The sequence below is a fragment of the Dendropsophus ebraccatus genome, chromosome 8 (genome assembly GCF_027789765.1).
Source record: "Dendropsophus ebraccatus isolate aDenEbr1 chromosome 8, aDenEbr1.pat, whole genome shotgun sequence".
Lineage (NCBI taxonomy): Eukaryota > Metazoa > Chordata > Amphibia > Anura > Hylidae > Dendropsophus > Dendropsophus ebraccatus.
The window spans coordinates 74,882,700-74,904,736 of NC_091461.1; the positions used below are offsets into that span (position 1 = coordinate 74,882,700).

At 39.7% G+C, this 22,037-nt stretch overlaps 1 protein-coding gene across 7 annotated transcripts in view; it reads left to right on the forward strand.

Moving 5' to 3' along the window:
- OGDHL (oxoglutarate dehydrogenase L) overlaps positions 1–22,037 on the forward strand; it is a 102,549-nt gene that overhangs the window by 70,871 nt on the left and 9,641 nt on the right. For all 7 annotated transcript variants that reach the window (XM_069980683.1, XM_069980686.1, XM_069980687.1 and 4 more), the window contains 5 exons: positions 2,271–2,373; positions 2,462–2,590; positions 10,401–10,551; positions 15,007–15,134; positions 21,268–21,446. In XM_069980683.1, coding sequence (XP_069836784.1) covers positions 2,271–2,373; positions 2,462–2,590; positions 10,401–10,551; positions 15,007–15,134; positions 21,268–21,446 — 690 coding nt within the window. The remainder of the gene's footprint in view (positions 1–2,270; positions 2,374–2,461; positions 2,591–10,400; positions 10,552–15,006; positions 15,135–21,267; positions 21,447–22,037) is intronic.

Here is a 22,037-nt window from a genome sequence, read left to right on the forward strand (position 1 = left end):
CCCGGCCGGGTCACGGAATGGCCTGTCTCTTACTATGTATGGACATAGCCTAACAGTGTATGGTAGCAGATGTGACGAGCAGCACTGAATAAGTGAATCATTTCAAATATTTTTGTTATAGAGGAACAAAAAAAAAAGAAAATCTTTGTTCGCAAACGTGGGTCTCTACTTCTACCGCAGGCAGGTTATCTAGGCAGGCAAACCATTCTATAGATCTTTGATGAGTTCACTCTACACCCAGCTTCTGATATCAGGCCTGAGTTCAGTTTTCTATAAAATGCCAGCCTAGGCTTAGACTTCCTGTTGTATACTGATCACTTTCCAGCAGTCTCCTCCTTTTCATAGACAGGAGTATAGTAAAACCTTACACCAGTATATACATAGGTCAGTATTTGTTTACAGCTTACCTTCCCCCTCTTTGTGAAATGACCTCCGCAAAGGTCACAGAGCATGCCCAGAAACATTTCTCATGTGTGTTAATGGGACAGCTTCAGTCTGTTGTTGCCTATGTTGTCAAGCATATCTCTGAATGTTATTTAAAAATGCTTAAGCAAGATGGCTGCCCTTAAAATAAGATACACAATAATTAAAAAATGTTAAAAATATTTTAGTATTTGTCTTAAATCAGTGAAAGAAAAAAAAACAAAAAACAAACACTCTAGTCTAGTTCTTGTTGACAGTACTGTTGCAGCCTGGTCTAAGTAAATTTTTCATCTCATTTTTTTTCTCTCTCTATATATTTTTTTTTTTAATTTAGGAATCCATATTGTTTATCTGATGTACTGTGTCTTGGGAAAGTATTTAGCCCCCTTGAACTTTTCAACCTTTTGACTCATTTCAGGCTTCAAACATAAAGATAAAATAAAACATAAATAAAATTTTAATCTTTATGTGAAGAATCAACAATTGTGAAGTGGAATGAAATTTATTGGATATTTTAAACTTTAACAAATAAAAACCGAAAAGTGGGGCGTGCAATATTATTCGGCCCCTTTACTTTTAGTGCAGCAGACTCCCTCCAGAAGTTCAGTGAGGATCTTTGATTGATCCAATGTCGTCCTAAATGACTGATGACATATAGAATCCACCTGTGTGTAATCAAGTCTCAGTATAAATGCACCTGCTCTGTTATAGTCTCAGGGTTCTGAGCTTAATGATGACCAAGGAACACATCAGGCAGGTCCGAGATACTGTTGTGGAGAGGTATAAAGCCGGATTTATATACAAAAAGATTTCCCAAGCTTTAAAGGGGTTATCCAGTGCTGCAAAAACATGGCCACTTTCTTTCAGAGACAACACGACTCTTGTCTCCATTTCAGGTGCAGTTTGCAATTAAGCTCCATTTACTTCAATAAAACTGAGCAGCAAAACCCCGCCCAAGCTGGAGACAAGAGAGGGGCTGTCTCTGGAAGAAAGTGGCCATGTTTTTGTAGCGCTGGATAACCCCTTTAAACATCTGAAGGAACACTGTGCAAGATATCATACTGAAATGGAAGTAGTATCAGACCACTGAAAATCTACCAAGACCAAGACGTCCCTCTAAACTCTTATCTTAAACAAGTTGAAAACTAATCAGAGATGCAGCCAAGAGACCCATGACCATTCTGGATGAACTGCAGAGATCTACAGCTGAGGCGTGAGAGTCTGTCCATAGGACAACAATCAGTTGTACACTGCAAAAATCTGGCCTTTATGGAAGAGGGGCAAAGGGGCAAAAAGTCTGAATTAAAGTTTGCCACAAGCCACCCGGAAGACTCAACAAACATGTGGAAGAAAGTGCTATGCTTAGACAAAACCAAAATCCAACTTTTTTGAGAATCTGTGGAAAGAACTGATAACTGCTGCTCACAAACACTCTCCATCCAACCTTACTGAGCTCCAGCTGTTTTGCAAGGAAGAATGAGCGAGAATTTCAGCGTCTCGATGTGCAAAACTGATAGAGACATACCCAAAGTGACTTGCAGCTGTATTCGCAGCAAAAGGTGGCACTACAGAGTATTAAGGCAAGGGGGACGAATAATTTTGCACGCTCAAGTTTTCAGTTTTTATTTGTTAAAGTTTAAAAGATCCAATACATTTTGTTCCACCTCACAATTGTGTCCCATTTGTTAATTCTTCACAAAAAAAAAAATATCTTTATATTTTGAAGCCTGAAATGTGGCAAAAGGTTAAAAAAAGTTCAAGGGGGGCAAATACTTTCTCAAGGCACTGTATACTGGTTGTATACAAAGTGTTATTCATTACTTATTTAAATTGTGTTTATATCTCAGGAAGAGATTGCCAAGTATGACAAGATATGTGAAGAGTCATATACACAGTCCAAAGACAAGAAAATACTTAACATAAAGCATTGGTTGGATTCTCCATGGCCTGGTAAGAAAAGTTCTCTTGTGTTACGATAGACTCACAATACAGACTGTAACCACAGTGCTGGATGTTTGTTGTCTTTTTTTCCTGGCAGGTTTCTTTACGTTAGAGGGAGAACCTAAAAGCATGACATGTCCCCCCACAGGGATTCCTGAAGACATGCTTTCCCATATTGGAAATATAGCCAGCTCTGTGCCAGTGGAGAATTTTAAAATCCATGCAGGTAAGATGGTATTAAGAAACATCCAAAAATATTTGGATCAAACTCTTAAAAAAACATAGTAAATTACATACTCATGTAAGCAGAGGTATAACTCGAAGATGGCGACCCCTAGTGCAAAATCTGTTCCAGGACCTCTAACTATAAAGCTTTATTTATAGCACTGATCTCCTCATACGGGAAAAAGAGGCCCGTATGGGCCCGTGTGAAACCACACCCTCTGCACCGCCTATGACTCTGCATGTAAGAATGACCAATTTCAATAAGCTGGCTAGATTCAGGAAACTCCTGAAACAAATAGTTTTGCTGAAACTCGCAGGCATGGTGAGAGAGCCCTCCTCCCAGCTTCCTACATCTTCTTTTGGAGGATGGCTGGTGTCTGCGGTGTGTACCAGCATTAGATATAGCATTAGGCCATCCCTGTTACAGCCTAGCCTAGTTTTTCTCCCAGTCTTCTGAGTACATTGAAAGGAAAATCAGCCTAGCTTTGTTGCTGGGAATAAGGAGAGGAATTTTATTAAGTAGATTTAGTATTCAGCACTCCCTTGTACAGCAACAGAAGCTTGTTATCCAGCTTTCCTGGGAACTGAATGACAAAACCTGCCAAGCTGTGCTGTAAAATGAAGAAGTGGCAGATTTGTCAGTTGTGGCTTTATAGGGAATCTTCAGCGTTTATAGGCTCCTGGATGTCAAAACTGTGCTGCAAACACCGTTTACGGGTGCATTAACATGTACAGGACCTGCAGCAGATCCGCAGCAGATTTCATGGGGCAGATTTTAAGCTGTGTTTATTTCGTTATTTATATCAAATCTGCAACAGATCAGCACCATTAAATGTGCTTTTGATCCTGTACGTGTGAATGTGCCCGGCAAGTAGCCTAACTGACATGCACCATTGTGCATTTGGCTACCTCCAGGGGCTCTGAAGAGAATAAATGGAGTGTCACCATGCATGTGTGACCAACAACTCTATTCAGCAGGGATTTTGAGGTCACTGTTCTTGAGATTACGTAGGGGGCCCCAGCAGTCAGATCCCCCTGCGATCTCTCTCTATGGATAGGACGTAACTGCTCTAGATGGGAATATTCCTTTTAAGCACTGTGGGGAGAATCATTGTGTATTTTAAGTGATTTTTCACACTAGTTTGCTGGCCATCTGTTGTGTACCTATTTTAAATTTATTAAAAAGGTGCATTAGATGTAAGTTTTATAATGTAGTCCGGGCTTGAGTAACAACATGCAAAAAAAATTGACATTCTCAATTTGTTGCATTTGATAAATTGGCTACCACAGCAAAAGTCACGTTTTACTTCATGTAAAGGAGTCTTCATAAAATAACCTGAGCGCTTAGGAAGTGCAAAAGTCACCAAATGCTTGTGCAGAATTTCATGCCAAACACAAAAAGTAGTGTCTGTGTGATACTGTGGTCAGGTGATACTTGTTACAGTAATAAAACGCATGGACGCAGCTGTGCATAGTTAGACTAGTGGTACCGTAGTCAATGTATATGATATAACCAGGAGTGTTCCTTTAAAAGAAAAATCACTTTTTTCATCCAGTTTTTTTTCACTATGTATTACTTCAGTTTGATAATTTCTGTTGACTTACTATGTTGTTGTATTCAGCCACCTGATGTTCTCTCTGCTAGCGCTATCCAGTCAGATCTGTCACAGTATGCTGTCATGTGAGCTATCACTGTATCTAGCTGCTGTCATTTTTTGTCCTTTCTTGTCTGTTGTGCTACAAAAACAAAAAATAAAACTTTAGCTCCTAAACTGAAGCTCTAAAACATTACCATGTTTGGCTGGTTACCTGTCTTCCCTACACTGGCATCACTATTGCACCACCACCTTAAAGTATAGCCATCAGGTGACACGGTGGAAATCCTGGGTCCCCACCAGAATTCATTATATATTTCAGTCCGCCTCAACAGAAGCAAGCTGGATCGTGGTCAGGTAATGTATTCGCTTGTTGACTCAGCAGCTGCTGAGTTAAGTTGGCGATGGCTACATTCTTGCAGCGGAATGAAAACCCACTGTGAGAATGTAGAGCTATAGGCTATAACAGTACACAGTATCACAGCGGATTTCACTGGGGAACTTTCAGCGTGAAATCCACTGTGAAACGGTACATGTGAAACTGGCCCGAATGGAAAGTCCCTCTTCAAATGATTACATGTAGTGAAAGATAGAATCGATCATCTAGTGGTACGCAAGAAAGTTTCAGCTTTGCAAAGAGATACTATGGATAAATATCCTACCTCCTGTTATTCCTGAATTGTTCAACATGGTAAGTTAGGACTTTACAGGCTCATTCTGTGTCTATACATAGCTCGAGCACCACATGAGAAGCATTGTGCAGGCCCTTGCTGCCTTTACTCATCAGTAGCATGTACCCTATTACACAGGGTAATTCATGTGGTGATAAATACTTTTGTGTCAAAAGGGAGCAAACTATTTTAGGGGTGATACCCGTTTTTTGACTAGCCAATGTGTGTGCATACACATATAAATATAAAAAAAATAATATATATATAGTGGTACCTTGGTTTAAGAGTAATTTGGATTAAGAGTGTTATGCAAGAAGAGCTCACAGATTTTAAAAATTGTAACTTGGTTTAAGAGAATTGCTTTGGTTTAAAAGCTCAGTGTACTCGGTAGAAGTGGGAGTGGGCATGGGCAGCACAGGGTGGTCTACAGCACCCTCCCTTACCTTCCAAATTATAGCAGATCCCCCTCAGGCTGGGGCTTGTATCGGGGACAAGACTGTGGAGGTAATCTCTTCATAGCTGTAACCCCTCTCTCCCTGGACAGAAAGTGCTGTCATCTGCCCTGCTCATTCCTTCATGCTCCCTGCAGTCAGCCCTTGTGTTTGCCATCCTCTCCATTCCTGCTATTATGTACCCGCACTCAGCTATACACACTGCTGCTATAATGTGCCTGTACTCACACTCGGCTATACCCACTGGTGCTATAATGTGCCGGCACTTAAACTGAGCCATTCAAACTGCTGTATTTAAAGTTTCTGTCACTGTCCTCCTGCACAGCTGTGATTCTCACTTCCTGATTGGTCTATGCTGAACACACACCCCTTCCCCATCGCTGTCATGTGACAACACATACCTCTAACAGCAGCCCTGCTTCTCTATTCTAGCCTGTTGTACTACACTACTGCATTATGGGGATCTGCAGTACCATCCTGTATCTACAAACTGCTGCTGTTTTTCAGGTTTATGCACTTACTATACACTATACACCACATGCTGATTACTATACTGTACAGTAACTGATACTATCACATATTCAGCTATTTCTCATTGTTTGTTTCCTCTGTTCTTTATGTTATTCAGAATAAAAAATCATTATTTTTGGGGTGTGGAACCAGTTGTCTGCATATCAGTGATTTCTTATAGGAAAATTTGCTTTGGTTTAAGAGTGGATTTGGATTATAAGCACGGTCCCAGAACGAATTATGCTCGTAATCCAAGGCACAACTGTATATATGTATGTATGTATGTATGTGTGTGTATATATATATATTTTTTTTCTTTACAAGCTTTTACAAGCTTTCTGTGCTGTACACAAGTAATTATCAGCCGAACAGGCCATCTTCACCCTGTGTAGTAGAATGGTGAACGAGCAGATGCTCATATGACGACTGATTGGGTTGTTTTGACGAGTCAAAAAAATAAAATGATGGTAGCAAGAGGCCACATGAACAGCCCAGCAATTGTTTGTGTGGCCCTTCCAACACCGTGTTGAAATTTTTAATACGTTGAGAAGAGATAGGGGTGCACAACAGGTATCTGGTTTGTAGGTGCTTCACATGAAAGGGTAACAACCCAAAGTCATATTGTAAAGAAAATCCGGAGCACTCTTTAGTATTATGCAAAAGTGTTCATGCGTTTATTTAACAGCGTGCAATAGGGCATAGTCAGGTATTCACAACATTAGGCACCTAGCAGGTGCAATACATAGACAAGGTTTATTTGAGTATGCAACAAATGGACGTTTCGGCCCAATCCAGAGCCTTTTTCAACATCCCTTTGGCAGTGGGAGCGTTCCTGGCTCTGTCCTCTAGCGCATTGCTTCTCAAACTGTGAGGCGGGCCTCACCAATGAGGCACCCCCTAGTTGTTGGTGAGGCCCAGTTTTCACAAAAGTAACTATGATCTGCACAGTCCTATGCAAAAATCTCCATTTTAGCAACATTATAATTTATTTCATATTTGCTTCATTAGTATATGGAGCTTGGGAGATGGATGAAAGGTAGCCCTAGCATTATTTTCAGCTTTTTAATGAACTTTTACCACAGATAGTGAGGCCCAGGCACCCTTTTGGTCAGTCTGATGAGGCCCAGGCATTGCCTTGGTCTATTGGGTGAGGCTCTAGTAGAAAAAGTTTGAGAAGCAGTGCTCTAGCGTGTCAAGTGCTGTGTTATAGGCATAGTCCCTTCTTCACACTTCTTTAAAGCAGACTTGTCAGCAGGGAAACAGGGGTGTAAATAGGCCTTTAGCTAGTTGGGGCTAATCAGGATTCTAGGCATGCCTTGTTTATCTCCATAGTCCTTTCCAGCACACGACTGGTATGTATATAAGGCTCAAAAGACCAGGGGGAATCCCCCAGCATGGCAAAAGCCCAGGTAAGTTCAAGCCATGTAAAATATTTGTCTTCTGATGTTTGAAGGGGCTGCTGCATATCCTGATCATCGTAAAGACATTTAGCAGCTAGTGGATGTGGATGCATACACCCCTCCATATCTCGAAAGGCTTAGTTCCAAGATATAGAGTGGCCAGAAGTGAGCGCCAGGTTGCAGAACGCTTTAGATGCCTCTGCTTCCCAGACAACCCCTTTAAGAATTATAGCAATGGGGAATTGATTGGCTGAGCAGGCTGTCAGTGAGCAGGGAAAGTTTAAGGGAAACTTTAACCCTTGATACCTTCCCTTTAAGAGCAACTTTAAAGGGAGGACTGCTAGCCCTTTAAGAGTTAACTATATACTGTCCCTTTGAGACCAGCTTATGTACTGTCCCTTTAAAAGCGACTTAGGTCCCACCCTTTGAAGAGCAACTGTCCCTTTAAAAGTGACTTTAGTACTGTCCCTTTAACCCCTAGACGACCTAGGACTTACCTTTAAGCCCTGGCCGTCTGTAACCGGAAGACCCTGGGCATACAGGTATGTCCCAGGTTATGACGTGTGCTACGGAATGGAGTGTGCTTCATAGCAAGTAGGGCCTGGCTGCATTCAGCAGCCGGACCCTCACGGTTAATGGCAGGCTGCAGCCTGTCATTAACCCCTTAAATGCCGCGATTGTTTAAGTGTAAGTGACAGGAGCAGCTCTGCTGTCATGCAGGTATCGGCTCTGCTACATCACTGGCTTAGCTCTGCTGTGTCATGCAGTTATCGGCTCTGCTAGATCACTGGCTCAGCTCTGCTACCTTACTGACTGACCCCTGCTACTTCACTGGTTCACAGCCTTGTAAGAGTAAAGATCATTGCTCGTTTACCATGACAATCATGACAAAATCATTAAGGACCTTCCTTCTTCTACATCTTCCAATAGTGGACATGTGACTGTGTGAATGTTGTGAGGCTTTGACTTATAAGATCTTAGAATTTCTATTGGCTGCTATATTTCCACTAATTTGCATATGTGATGTGATTTGGCTGTTAGTGTTTACAGTATGGCCATTATTTCCTGTTGGAAATTAGGGGTCTTTAAATGTATATTTCTTAAAAACAACAAATCAAACCAAAAAATAGATAGAACACCTGTCACCACCAAGGGCTTCGTAACGCAGTTTGAACGGTGTCTGTGTACAAAGCGGTTCGGACTGTATTAATCGCAGAAGAATAGCTGGAAGAAGTGGTGGAAAAAGAATACAGCTTACAATTTAGTGCTTTTTCAAGCACTATAAATATGGCAGTCACTACATTCTTGCAGCGTGAAAAAAAATATGCTGTGAGAATGCAGGGCCATTGACCATAATGATACAGAGTAAGGCTGGGTTCACACTACGTATATTTCAGTCAGTATTGTGGTCCTCATATTGCAACCAAAACCAGGAGTGGATTAAAAACACAGAAAGGCTCTGTCCACACAATGTTGAAATTGAGTGGATGGCCGCCATATAACAGTAAATAACCACCATTTCAATACAACAGCCGTTGTTCTAAAATAATAACAAATATTTGCCATTAAATGGCGGCCATCCACTCAATTTCAACATTGTGTGAACAGATCCTTTCTGTGTTTTTAATCCACTCCTGGTTTTTGTTGCAATATGAGGACCACAATACTGACTGAAATATACGTAGTGTGAACCCAGCCTAATGCAGCGGGTTCTCTGCAAACTTGTTACATGTGAAGGGACCCTAAGGGTGCGTTCACACCTACAGGATCCGCAGCAGATCCGCAGCAGATTTGTTGGTGCAGATTTGATGCTGTGTTCAGTTATTTAAATGAAATCTGCTGCGGATCCCGTAGGTGTGAACGCACTCTAAGAGAATAAATATAATTGATGCAGTGTGGATGATTTACATGTCTACTACTATATTGTACCGTGTTTATTATGCTCTCCTCAAAGGGTGTGTCATACGTTTTTGGATGAAGCATATTTTATCCCATATGTACATTTGAGAAAAATAAATTTGATTCCATTGTTGGAATTCTGATGCCAATGCTGAAAATTAAAAAAAAATCTGCACAGTAAAAATTTGCTGTCACATTTTAGCAGGGATGTCCTCGGGCTTATTAAGTAATAGACTGGAAATCACTGTACATGTTTATTTAATGGGATTGTTCCCTGTTGCTATTAATTATAAGCTTTGTAAGGTTTATGAACCTTTTAACAGCTGTGGCCTTTTACTAGTGTGGAGGTCTAATTTATATGCCCATCTTAGCGGTGTCGTACACAGTATTTGAGGTTTTTAAGAAATGGAGCAGCCAATAATATCAACTTGTGGTCCAGCCTTGTTTCCTCTGCATGGCCGTGCTTTCTTAATTGACATTTAAAGATGATTGCCTTGTATCTTCTTTATCACAATCTTTATGTATTATATTAATATTGTCCCTAATTATGTCACCTTAAGGTAAAAACAGTCATAGAAAAATACTATTTTTTTTTTATCCTGCAAATTTATGCTGATTTATCCCTAGCTGGTGCATTTATATGGGCCCTGTTCTAATACTAACTACCATCCTGGCATTACTACTGGACTGGAATAAATTTATGGACACTAGAAGAAACATGTTTTTGGTAATTCTGTGTGGTGAGCACAATGGTATAAGCACCGCTTATGGTGCGTCTACACTTAACGATTATCATGCAAATTTGCGCGACTATGATCGAATTCGAACGATAATCGTACGTGTAATCGAAACGATGAACGAGAAATCGTTCATTTTGATCTTACAACATGTTCTAAAATCGTTGTTTGCAAAAAATTCGCAGATCGTTCAGTGTAAACAGTCGTTCACCGATTTTTCCTATGTGCGAGATAGGCTTTTCCGTACGATATATCGTACCGTCTAAATGCTGATCATTATGAAAGAAAATCGTTACTCCGACATCGTTAATCGTACGATCGAGCGAATTATCGCTCCGTGTAAACGCAGAATTAGTTGGTATTATTGAATTACTTCATGGGTACAATGATGAATGGCTGCCAGGTATCATCACTTTGGAGTTATTAGGCTTTACTGTGATGTACGGAAAGGCTGGGTTTACATGGCATATTTTTTTTTTTTTTTTTTGTTCAGAAAAGTATGCCCTGAAATATGTGGCCTTTAACTTCCATCCATCTTGTGTTTCAGGACTCTCCAGGATCTTGAAGGGAAGACTGGAAATGACAAAGAATTGTCTGGTAGATTGGGCATTGGCTGAGTATATGGCATTTGGTTCATTGCTAAAAGAAGGAATTCATGTCCGACTAAGTGGCCAAGATGTGGAAAGGGGCACATTTAGGTAACTCTTATTTAATTTTTTTTTTTTATTCTGTTTCTTAGAAATCTTAATGCCAGGACCCCAGTGCTGTAAGGCAACACTGCTAACCACCATGCTTTATAATAATAAACAGTGTAAAGTACAAAATCCCTTCATCTCAAGTTTGTGCATGGTCCTTAACAATTCAATCTTGGTGGCAAGTGGTTCACCAGCACTTTCTTCTTTTATTACTAAAAACATTTCACGGCTTATAACTAGAGATGAGCGAACCTTGAGCATGCTCGAGTCGATCCGAACCCGAACTTTCGGCATTTGATGAGCGGTGGCTGCTGAAGTTGGATAAAGCCCTAAGGCTATGTGGAAAACATGGATATAGTCATTGGCTGTATCCATGTTTTCCAGACAACCTTAGAGCTTTATCCAAGTTCTGCAGCCACCGCTAATCAAATACCAAACGTTCGGGTTCGGATCGAGTCAAACCCAAACCCAGTTCGCTCATCTCTACTTATAACATAAATCTTCTGCCTCCCCACTAACCCGTTTCTAACAATTCTAACTTAGCATGTCATCCAAAGGAAAAAAGGATATATTAAACGTATACATCTTTATATGTGCTCACATGTGGGCATAGAGATTACCGATATATGAAGAAAAAAAAGTATATGTTAAACATCAAGGCATCCATTGGACATTGGATTCAAATCTAGGGCCGTACATCTTAGATACAGACAAGTTATGGAAATACTTATCTAAATGCGCCTGCATTTACATTCTTGGGTGCTGTGCTAACTGTCTCTACTGTCTTTAAGATTGATGGTAAGAAGTGTTCTGTAAATGAAGATGTCCTGTAAGTGAAGGATTTGACCCAAAAACTCTCCTAATAGCTCTCCTATATGGCTGTTGGATAAGTGGATATATTATTAAATATTATATTTATATGACTTACTTTTTCTTGTGGTTGAGGGATTACTGGGGTACTTGTGTCATATTGGGTTGAGCACCCTCTATATATTATTGTGGTCACTTGGAGTAGTGCCTTGTCTTTTAATGGTTTGACTAAAGCAAAGCTTTGGGAACTTAAATTGCTTAAAGTGTCACTGTAGTTATAACTTTAAAATTCTAAATCAACAGTAGATGTGAAATAAAGCAAGTTTGCCATATACATTCATTTATTTTTTTGTTGTTATCCTGCTGTAAAAGAAAGCTGTACTTACCAGAAATCCAGGTCCAGTCTCCTCAAGGCAGATTTTCTGACTTGTCCTGGCTGAAAAAAACAGACTAAACACAGGAATTCCAGCAGTACAGAGAGTGTCCATCAGTCACATGACTGCCTTCTCTCTGTGAGCGCTCAGATGACCTGGGAAACACGGAACTTCCTGTTTTCTGACTGTTTCTTGTTTTTTTGAGGAAAAAAAAAAGTCAGAAAACAGGAAGTGCCGTGTTTTCCATGATAACTAAAAAATAAATAATGAATGTAAATTGCAAACTTGCTTTATATCACATCTACTGTTGGTTTCGAAAGTTATAACGAAAGTGACACTTTAAAGCATTGTACGTTTACATCCCTATATTATTAATATTTATTGTTTGCTTTGATATAGTTCCCTGGCAATATTCATTTCAATTCATTGAGCTGTCGAAGACTAAGGGACTGGAGGATGTGTTACTTGGAAATAATCACTCCTCGCTGCTCATTCTTTGGAGAGCCATAGAATGGTTTCAGTAACAGTAAAAAAAAAAACTTTGGAGGACATTCATTATTCACACATGCTTTCTGCTTAGTCATAAGAGTCCTCTACAGTATTCTCAGAAGTGCTTCATACCCAAGTACTGGATGGCGGTGGAGTCACACACCACATTTAACCAGTTTATTTTTATTACATTGATGATATGAATTACAGACCCGGATTGTCTGCTCTATAGTGCTGTGACTGAAATGTACTTAACCCTGTACCAGTCCACCTGTCTTTAATTCTACTAGTAATCCACACGTTTGATAGGGCAATTTGTCCCTGACATCCATTACTGCAGAGGAGGGGGCATGGTTTTTACTCTGTTAGACACTGGCAGCTACAGAGCAAGTAATACACATAATAGGTATTATCAGTGTAATAGTCCATTTTGCCCGGGTGCTTGGGGAGCTGAACATATTGGTGTGATTCAGTCAGTTAGCCTCACTCATTACTCAGGGAGTTAATGGATTACAGTAATTGCTTCAGTCATCTCTGTTTTCATAATGTGCCTCTGCCTCCCATTCTAATGCTGATTAATGAAGCCTCCGAGCTCCGCAATAGGAGGTGGAGTGGAAATCTCCACAGCCCTCATATATCCCTGCCAGGCACTTCAAAGGCCATGCAATATGGTTGGAATATCGCACTGCTGGTAAATGAAATACCAGCTTCTCCTCTAATAGCAATCTGGTTTATTTCATTCATTAGACTTTGTGGTAACGGGAAATTAAAAAAAAAAAAAAATGTAGGCGGAATTCTAAAAATCATTACTTATAAAGGTCACAGAAATGTTGACGAAATATGAATCCATTTGAGAGATGATAAATCAGTTAAAACAAACAGGGTGTTGCTAAAATGTAGATTGTGATGCCACATAACTGAGCCTCTGATACAAGAATAGTCAGTTTCTGGCAAAGTGACAGACGCCATGACAGAAACCCAGTGGACCCTGTTATACTCAGTCGGGTATCTAACTAAGCTTGCTTTCACACAGATTTCCAGCGGCTTAACAATTTTTATACATACATAAATCTCAATAAGGCACATGTTCCAGGTTTCAAGAATAGAATTATTATTATTATTATTATTATTATTATTATTATTATTATTATTATTAGCTAAAAGCAGTTATTGCAAAAATTGAGTCCATGAGTCAAATCAACTGGTGCCAGAAAGTGCCAGAGATTTGTAATTTACTTTTGTTAAAAAAATCTCAAGTCTTCCAGTACTTATCAGCTTCTGTATGTCCTGCAGGAAGTGGTGTATTCTTTCTAGTCTGGAGAGCAGGGGAGGTTTTCTAAAGGGATTTCAACTGCTTTCCACAGTGCCTGTCATGGACAGAGTTGGCAGCAGAGAGCATTGTGTCAGGCTTAAAAGAATACACCACTTCATGCAGGACATACAGAAGGTGATAAGTACTGGAAGGCTTGAGATTTTTTTTTTTTATAGAAGTAAATTAAACATTTCTGTCACTTCCTGATACCAGTTGATTTAAAAGAAATGTTTTTTTTTTTCACTGAACTACTCCTTTAATGAGAGATAATAGCTCATATGACTGGCATTATATGTATCTTACGGAGCTAAAAAGCTTTAGACATATAAGTACGGTTATATGTGCTTTTTTCCTATATGTTTAGCTACAAACCATGCCATAACACTGCTTCTAAGAAAAAAAATTCTGTACTACAGCATCCAGTGATTGTAATACAGGCTATAATTTTTCTGCTTAATATATTTCTATAAAATCCATTGAAATTGTAGGCACATGGTGCTATGGGTGTCATATTAGAGCTCTATGCAACTAGATGTTACACAGTTGTGTGCATGTTGCCTAATAGTGTGATTTTTACATGAATTTAGAGGCTCTTAGATACTACCACTAAAGTGTGTAAAAATGTAGCAGCCCTAGTTACAGATGTCAGCTGTAAAAAGGTTGCCCCTGCTTGTAGAAGAATCCATTATATTTCCTGGGGAAATGAAGCTTTATATAGTGTCCACCTAAATCAATAGTCTGTCTGTGTAATGAAGGACACGACAGGTCCTTTAGACAGACTTAACTAGACAACCCCTTTAATATGTAAAATATACTCTGTACTGATTATACTCCTTACCTTAGTCCCAGTATGTGGTGAACATATGATCTGCTATCACTTACAGAGCTTGTTTAGACCAGGAGGCACACAAGTTAGCTAAAGACCCTGCTGCAATGGTTGTGTTGTATGGCGGTATATTCTCTGGCCATAGTTGGCCATCTTGGCCAGGTGATACGTCATCATGCCAGTGGTCAGTAAAAAATCCTAGACAGGGTGGGATTGTAAGGTATAAACTAGAGATGAGCGAATTTGCCGAAGTTCGGGTTCGGCTTCTGATTCCCGCTGTCTGCAGCCTCCGTAAGCAGGGTGGATACAGCCTTACGGACCGCCTGGAAAAAAGTCTGTATCCCAGTTTTCCAGGCGGTCCGTAAGGCTGTATCCACCCTGTTCACGGAGGCTGCAGACAGCAGGAATCAGAAGCCGATACGAACCCGAACTTCGGCAAATTCGCTCATCTCTAGTATAAACCACACACTTGAGTAGTGCACATGATCCCAGAACAAAGACACCTCCACCTGCTCAGTGTACATTTTGGAATTAATAAAATAAAGCTAATAGCAGTGGCTTCAGAACTGCTATTTCTATTTAATTAGAAAATTGCTTCAAGTGTTGTCAGTAAGGTTCTATAAAGTAATTGTTTTCTTCCCTGAAAGCCATCGTCATCATGTTTTACATGACCAGGATGTTGATCGTAGAACCTGCGTTCCGATGAATCATCTCTGGCCAGACCAAGCTCCGTACACTGTGTGTAACAGCTCTCTTTCTGAGTATGGTGTCCTGGGTAAGTCTGGCTTGACCAAAGTTTATATTGAGTTATGCACTTTAGGATTAAAAAGTAACCAGTGTGTTATGGGAATTGCTTATCTATCTATCTATCTATCTATCTATCTATCTATCTATCTATCTATCTATCTATCTATCGATCAATCTCTAAATGTTTAAAAGGGGTACTCCAGAGAAAAAAATAGTTTTGAATACAACTGTTAGAAAGTTTTATAGGTTTGTAAATTAATTATATTTAAAAATGTAAAGCATTCCAGTACTTAGCTGCTGTATGTCCTGCAGGAAGTGGTGTATTCTTTCTAGTCTGAGTGCTCTCTGCTGCCACCTCTGTAAGTGACCAGAACTGTCTAGAACAGTAGCAAATCTACACAGAAAAACGTTCCTGCTTCCAGTGAGCACAGGTAGCCGGTCAGCACGAGGGAATAGGTAAGTAGTACATGTGATGACAGGAGAGCACATCATGCTCTCCTATCATCTCTGCAGGAGGGGTGGAGGGGGAGGGGGCGGCACAGATCCGGATGGCAGCATAGATCTGCATGGCGGCACAGATCCTATAAATAAGGCCTAAGGCTGGTAATCGTCCAGCGTAATGGGACCTTTAGGTAGACTTGCAGATCTGCTAGCAGATCACTGATCGAACGAATCCAGTATCTGTGTTTTATCTATATAGAAATATTCAAAGTGGTTTCCATTAATGACCCCCATTAAAGTCAATGAGATTCATCAGTACTTGCAGATAACCATTCAACAATAAGCTATGGTGCTTAGTCATTCCAGGAAGATTGTATTCAGTTATATATTATTGTTGTTGTGTAGATTTATTGCAGTAAGTAAAAAAGATAGCAATAATTAAACTATTGAACTTCTTGGCAACAAAGAGACATAAAACAAAATGCTCCCCATGAAATGTATACATATATCACTGTGCATAAATAAGGAGCAACATATGTGCTGAAAAGCCGAAACGAATATTTCATATTGCAAGCTTCTCAGCCATATCTCCCAATCACCACACATGGGCTCATAATGCTGCAGATAAAATTAGACTTGGATTAAGAGCTGCCAGGGGAAATTTTAGTTTGTATACTCTGGGAAGATCATGATGAAAATATGCGCTATATATATATCTGAATGACAAAAATAATAAATTTAGATTGCATATAAAATATATATTACCCAAAATTAGAAAAGTGTTCACTACTGTGGTCATCCATTGTAAGTTAAGGATAGTAATTGAATACTCATGAAGAGTTTGCAATTTCATGCTGAAGGCTTATAAGATCGGGTTGAGCTCTTGAGCTATTCAGTTTTTCAGTAGCAGTTTTGGAAATTTTCTTACCCTGTTCAGCTACAATTATACTTGACATTGTATAAAACTTTTTATTTATTAATTCTTCTGGGTAAAATGATATTAACTTTTAATTAGCATCCATATTGTTTGAAGGTAACTTCTTTGAATATGTGAGATCAGCATCATTGTCATATTAATATGTAAAGGTGTCTGCATGTTCCCACAACTAGAGCTACTGTATATGAGCACCAAAAAATAAGCCAGACAGTACACCATATGGTAAAACCTGACATGGTGTGTGGTTGTTGGTCAATTTGTGTGTGCAAGCAAGCATATTTGTCCAGCTCTGTATATAATGCACAGATCTTGATTTGGACCTTCTGTATCATTGATTAGCCATTAATAAAGTTGCCTGTGAATTCTTAAGGCCCTACTGCACAGGTTGATTTTTGTACAGTGTAAAAGGCAAAGTAATTGGCATTCGTTGGCTGATCTTAAAACTTGTAAGGCCCTAAAAATCAGTGTTTATTGACATGTACAGTGGGGAAATAATTACAGTCATACCTCTTTTCTCAAACTTAATCTGTCCTGGAAGGCTGTTCCAGAACCAAGCAGTTTGAAAACCGAGCAAATTTTTTTTCATAGGAAATGCAATAGCATCACTGCTTGCCTCCTCTGCACATACAGTAAGTATTTCACATTGCTCCTTACTGCAGAAGTGGGGAATCCCAGCTACAAAGAGGGTTTCCCAGTCTAGAGCAGAAAACTTAGGAGGGAGCCCTGTCTGTACTGCTGCGGAGCTGACTCAATTTGCCAGCCAGGCAGGGGTTGAGTTGTGATGCTGTGTACAGAATCGCCTCTTGACCCCCTAGGAGCAGCAAAACGCCAAAATGATGGTTGTTGTGCTTCTTCTTGGAAAGCATTTACTTACGAAGAGAAGCACAACACCCAATGAATAGAGCAGCAGGACGCTGACTGATCCTGCTGCTCTATTCTCCTCATGTTCAGCCTGCTCACACTGCAGTGAGTGCTCTGAACATAACAGCAGCAGGGTATCCCTAAAAGCTGCACGGCTGCGGATGTATCATGTCGTAGAGCAGACATGTCATGCCTGGTGGTCTAATGGGGGGATTGGCTTGCCATGTAGCGATCACAGCAAGTCGATCATTTTTACTTACAGCCCGGGTCCTTTTTGGGCTTCCCATTGCTGTCGTTGATACAGCAGCCTGTAGCATTTGAGGAAAGATAATAATGATCAATGCAGTGTATACGTACTGCATTGATCCCTATGAGCGATCATGGAATTGTTCATAGCAATTCCATGATTGCTATTTTTATGTATAAAAAATCCCATCCTATTACAAAAGCTCAAATCACCCCCTTTTTCCCATTTTTAAGCAAAAAAAAAGAAAAAGAAACCTTTTAGCTATCGCCACAAGCGACAAAATATTAAATTATCACACTGATTTCGCAAGGTAAGTGGAGAGAAACATAGATAGCATGTCCGTTTTACCAGAAAGTGAAAAAAATTCTGTAATTGTACACAACAATTGGTGTTGCAAAAATAAGACCCAGTATGGGTCGGTAGGTGGAAAAATACAAGCGCTATGACCTTTTAACTTTGAGGAGGGGGGAAAAAAAAGTGCAAACATTGCTTGTCACTAAGAGGTTAAAAATAACAGGCCTGTGAGAGCCAGAATTCTTGCTGGTTGGTAGATGATCAAATACTTATTACAAATTGAGCGATGTAAAGGTTCCATTTATAAAGCTCCAATTCACTTGTAGATAGTGAACCAGTCCTGATATTGGCCAGTTGTCTCCCCCTTGTTTAAGAAGTCAGAAGTATATATGGATGTTTAACTCCATAGGGTAGTTTCTTATAGAACATCATAAGTCAAGTGAAAATACATGGGGAACAGGCAGGATCAATATAATATAATAGCATGATAACTGAAGGGTTGTAGACAGAGCCCTATACATGTGGCACTCCTAACAAACAGATTAGTTTTAGAATATCAGTGCTATCTATTGTAACCTTGTCATCCACTTGGGCATAGTCACTGCAAAACATCAAGACAGCAGTGGTAAAACATATTTAAAGGGGTTATCCACTGCTACAAAAACATGGCCACTTTCTTCCAGAGACAGACCCACTCTTATCTCCAGTTTGGATGTGGTTTTGCTGCTCATTTCCATTGAAGTGAATGGAGCCTAAAGCGACTCTGTACCCACAATCTGACCCCCAAACCACTTGTACCTTCAGATAGCTGCTTTTAATCCAAGATCAGTCCTGTGGTCCGTTTGGCAGGGGATGCAGTTATTGTCCAAAGAACAACTTTTAAACTTACAACCCCCGTGCCCTACGGGAGTATCTGTGCCCTAACTTTGGACCACCCCTCCTTTCCTCCTCCCCACCTTCTTCATCATTAGGCATGCCACTGGAACATTCTCTCAATGCTGAACATTGCACAGGTGTCTTAACGATCCAGCCCATGTGCCGGGCTCTCACAGCTGACGAATAGTAGGCAATCTGCCTGGAGCATTCCTAATGATAAGGAGGGCGGGGAGGAGAGACAGAGAGGGTGTGCCAGCCTAATGCATATACAATCCAGGACACTCCCGTAGGGCACAGGGCTGAAAGTTTAAAACTAAACTTTTAGCACAATAACTGCATCACCTGCCAAACGGACCGCAGGACAGATCTTGGATTAAAAATAGCTATCTGAAGGTACAAGTGGTTAGGGGGGGTCAGATTGTGGGTACAGAGTCGCTTTAATTGCAAATCACACCTGAACTGGAGACAAGAGTCGCGTTGTCTCTGAAAGAAAGTGGCCATGTTTTTGTAGCACTGGATAACCTCTTTAATGGAATGTAAATTGTACAACTCATTTTAGATTTAGTTTAATTAAAACATAATACTGATGATCCCTAAAATGTATATTGTGTTTTCCTACTCCTGAATTGGATTCATATTCATTTACCAATCCTTTGTGCTATCTCAATGGAAAGGTAACATTTTTCAGGTCTCTTTCCCTGAGGGAATTTGACCTGGTAATAGTAGAAATGACAGATACATGACACCTGCCATTGAAAGCTTAGTGGCGGCTTCTACTTGTGTAGAATAACAAGAAGCCTGACCCTGGCCGCTCCTACCTGTCATCCATTGCAGTATGCACAGTGCACTTGGCAGGATAAGACTAATTAAATAAAATCCACTGCTGTTTTATCAGCAAGTTTACAATGCAGCTTATCTAATAAAAACCTTTTTCTTACAGAACGTTTAATAATAAACCCACATTCTAGCAATTACTGTAATTTGTGTATTGCTTTTTTGCTAATTAAACTAATTCCAGTACAATTTTTAGCTACCTTTTATGTTTAAAGCATCACTGTCCTTCTTAGGTTCGAAAACTAAAAACAGGAAATGTAATATAAAGCAAATTTGCAATTTACATTCATTATTTTATTTTCCAAGTTCCCAGAGCAGCACTGTGCAGTCTGACCTGTGAATCCAGCGTTTTATATGGCCAGACAGTCTCCAAACTGCATAGCTGTTTGTCTACTTTTCCTGCTTACTCATCCCCTTCATCCCCTCCCCCTCTATAGTTTATAATTGACACAGGAAACCCCTTTTCACACTTCTCTCAGTAGTGTAGACGACTTGACAATGAACAGATAAGAAGTGTGTGTGTGTGTGGGGGGGGGGGGCTGAAAAACAGCTTTTTGAGTACAAGCTATTGCAAAGTTTTTTATTAAAACCGCTTGTACTATTGATTTCTTTTAATTTGTTTTACACTTTTTGGTTAGTAAACAGAATATAGCATAGCATTTAACATACCATCTCCACACATGGTGTAGTCCTTCCTGGCTGTAGGGATTCATACCCTATAAAGTACTGGAAAAGAATAATGTTTTAAATGATATTGCACATTTAGGGTGCGTTCACACCTACAGGATCTGCAGCAGATCTGCAGCAGATTTGATGCTGTGTTCAGTTATTTAAATGAAATCTGCTGCAGAAAATCAGCTGCAGATCCTGTAGGTGTGAACGCACCATTAAAGAGGTTTCCTAGTTCATTAAAATGTATAAAATTGCCTATCAATATTAAAATGAGTGGGGTCCAGTTCCTTTTATTTTTTGGTAGTACTTTATGTTTTTAGGTAAAAACAATACAGGCAAAACAAAGAATTCCTCTCAAAAGTGAGAGTAACCAAAATCCATGAAAGCATAGAAGAACTCGCCTTATGGAAATACAAAGTAAGCATAGCCATAGGAAACATGTAATAAGTAGAAAAAGGGCTCGATTGTGTAGTATCCTCCAGAAGGCCAAGTGGCAGTGCCTGGTATTACTGTTTGCTACAGCTAAGTATCAAGCAGTGTAAACAATGTAAGGGATGCAGCACTCATTGAAAGGCTGATTAGCAGGGGTGCAGAGGGTCACATAAACACTCATCTAATATTGATGGGACTAAAAAGAAATAAAACAAAATCTGAAACTGGGAAAAGCTCTTCCCTATGTTTGCTCACTATATCTTTCCCTACTAGTTCCTGGTTTTTGCAGAGACTCTTCATTCATTACATCAGACATTAGGATTCCAGTAGTTTTGCACCATAATATAAAATCAAAAAGACTTTCCTCCATATCTTTTTGTCAGTGTAGACATGTCCATGTATTTTAAAGGGTATATTATTATATAACATGTACAGGCTACAGAGCACAATATGCACTATGATGTTATATCCTATAAATCTCACAGCACTGTAGAATACCTGTATATACCATTTTAATATTTTTTTAATGTCCTTGTCTTGATTTAGATTTCTTTTGTTTTGTTTTAGGGTTTGAGCTTGGTTTTGCCATGGCAAGTCCCAATGTCTTGGTATTGTGGGAAGCTCAGTTTGGTGACTTTCACAATACAGCACAATGCATAATTGACCAGTTCATGAGCTCTGGACAGGCCAAGTGGGTGCGTCACAATGGCATCGTGCTGCTACTACCTCATGGCATGGAAGGCATGGTGAGGAAATCCTGATCTCACATCTGCTCATCATACAGAGTAACTGACTGATTTACATAGTGGGGAAGTTAATAAATGCTATGTGCCCCAGGAGGGTAAACTCATGAATAATGAATGGACTTCAGTTGCTCTTTATCCAGGCTCAGAATAGTTTGGTTGCATACAACATAGATTCATTAAATAGATACAGTACAGTTAAACCTCTTTGAGATAACAACCCAGTATTGATGGCGAAAGATGGTCTTTTAGAGGGCTCGCTGGATCAATAAACACAGAAGATAGGGGAAACGGAAAAAGCTGCTCAATATGATAGGGTGGTCTTTTGGAGAGGTTTCATTGTACTACAAAACAGGCATGACTGACCTAATTAATCTAAAACCTTTAAATAATGTTAAAGATTTTATGGTCAGTGCATCCATTTTTGAGTACTGTGAGTCCATCTGAAGAATGATATGTCCTGCTAAGAATTATTACATATACCAACTTTAGTATCAATATAATGATTCATAGGTTAGAGGAAAACATATTGGTTATACAAATCATAAAGTCCTGGCCGTGGGTCAGTTTGGCTGCTGATGCCTTTGTTTTTTT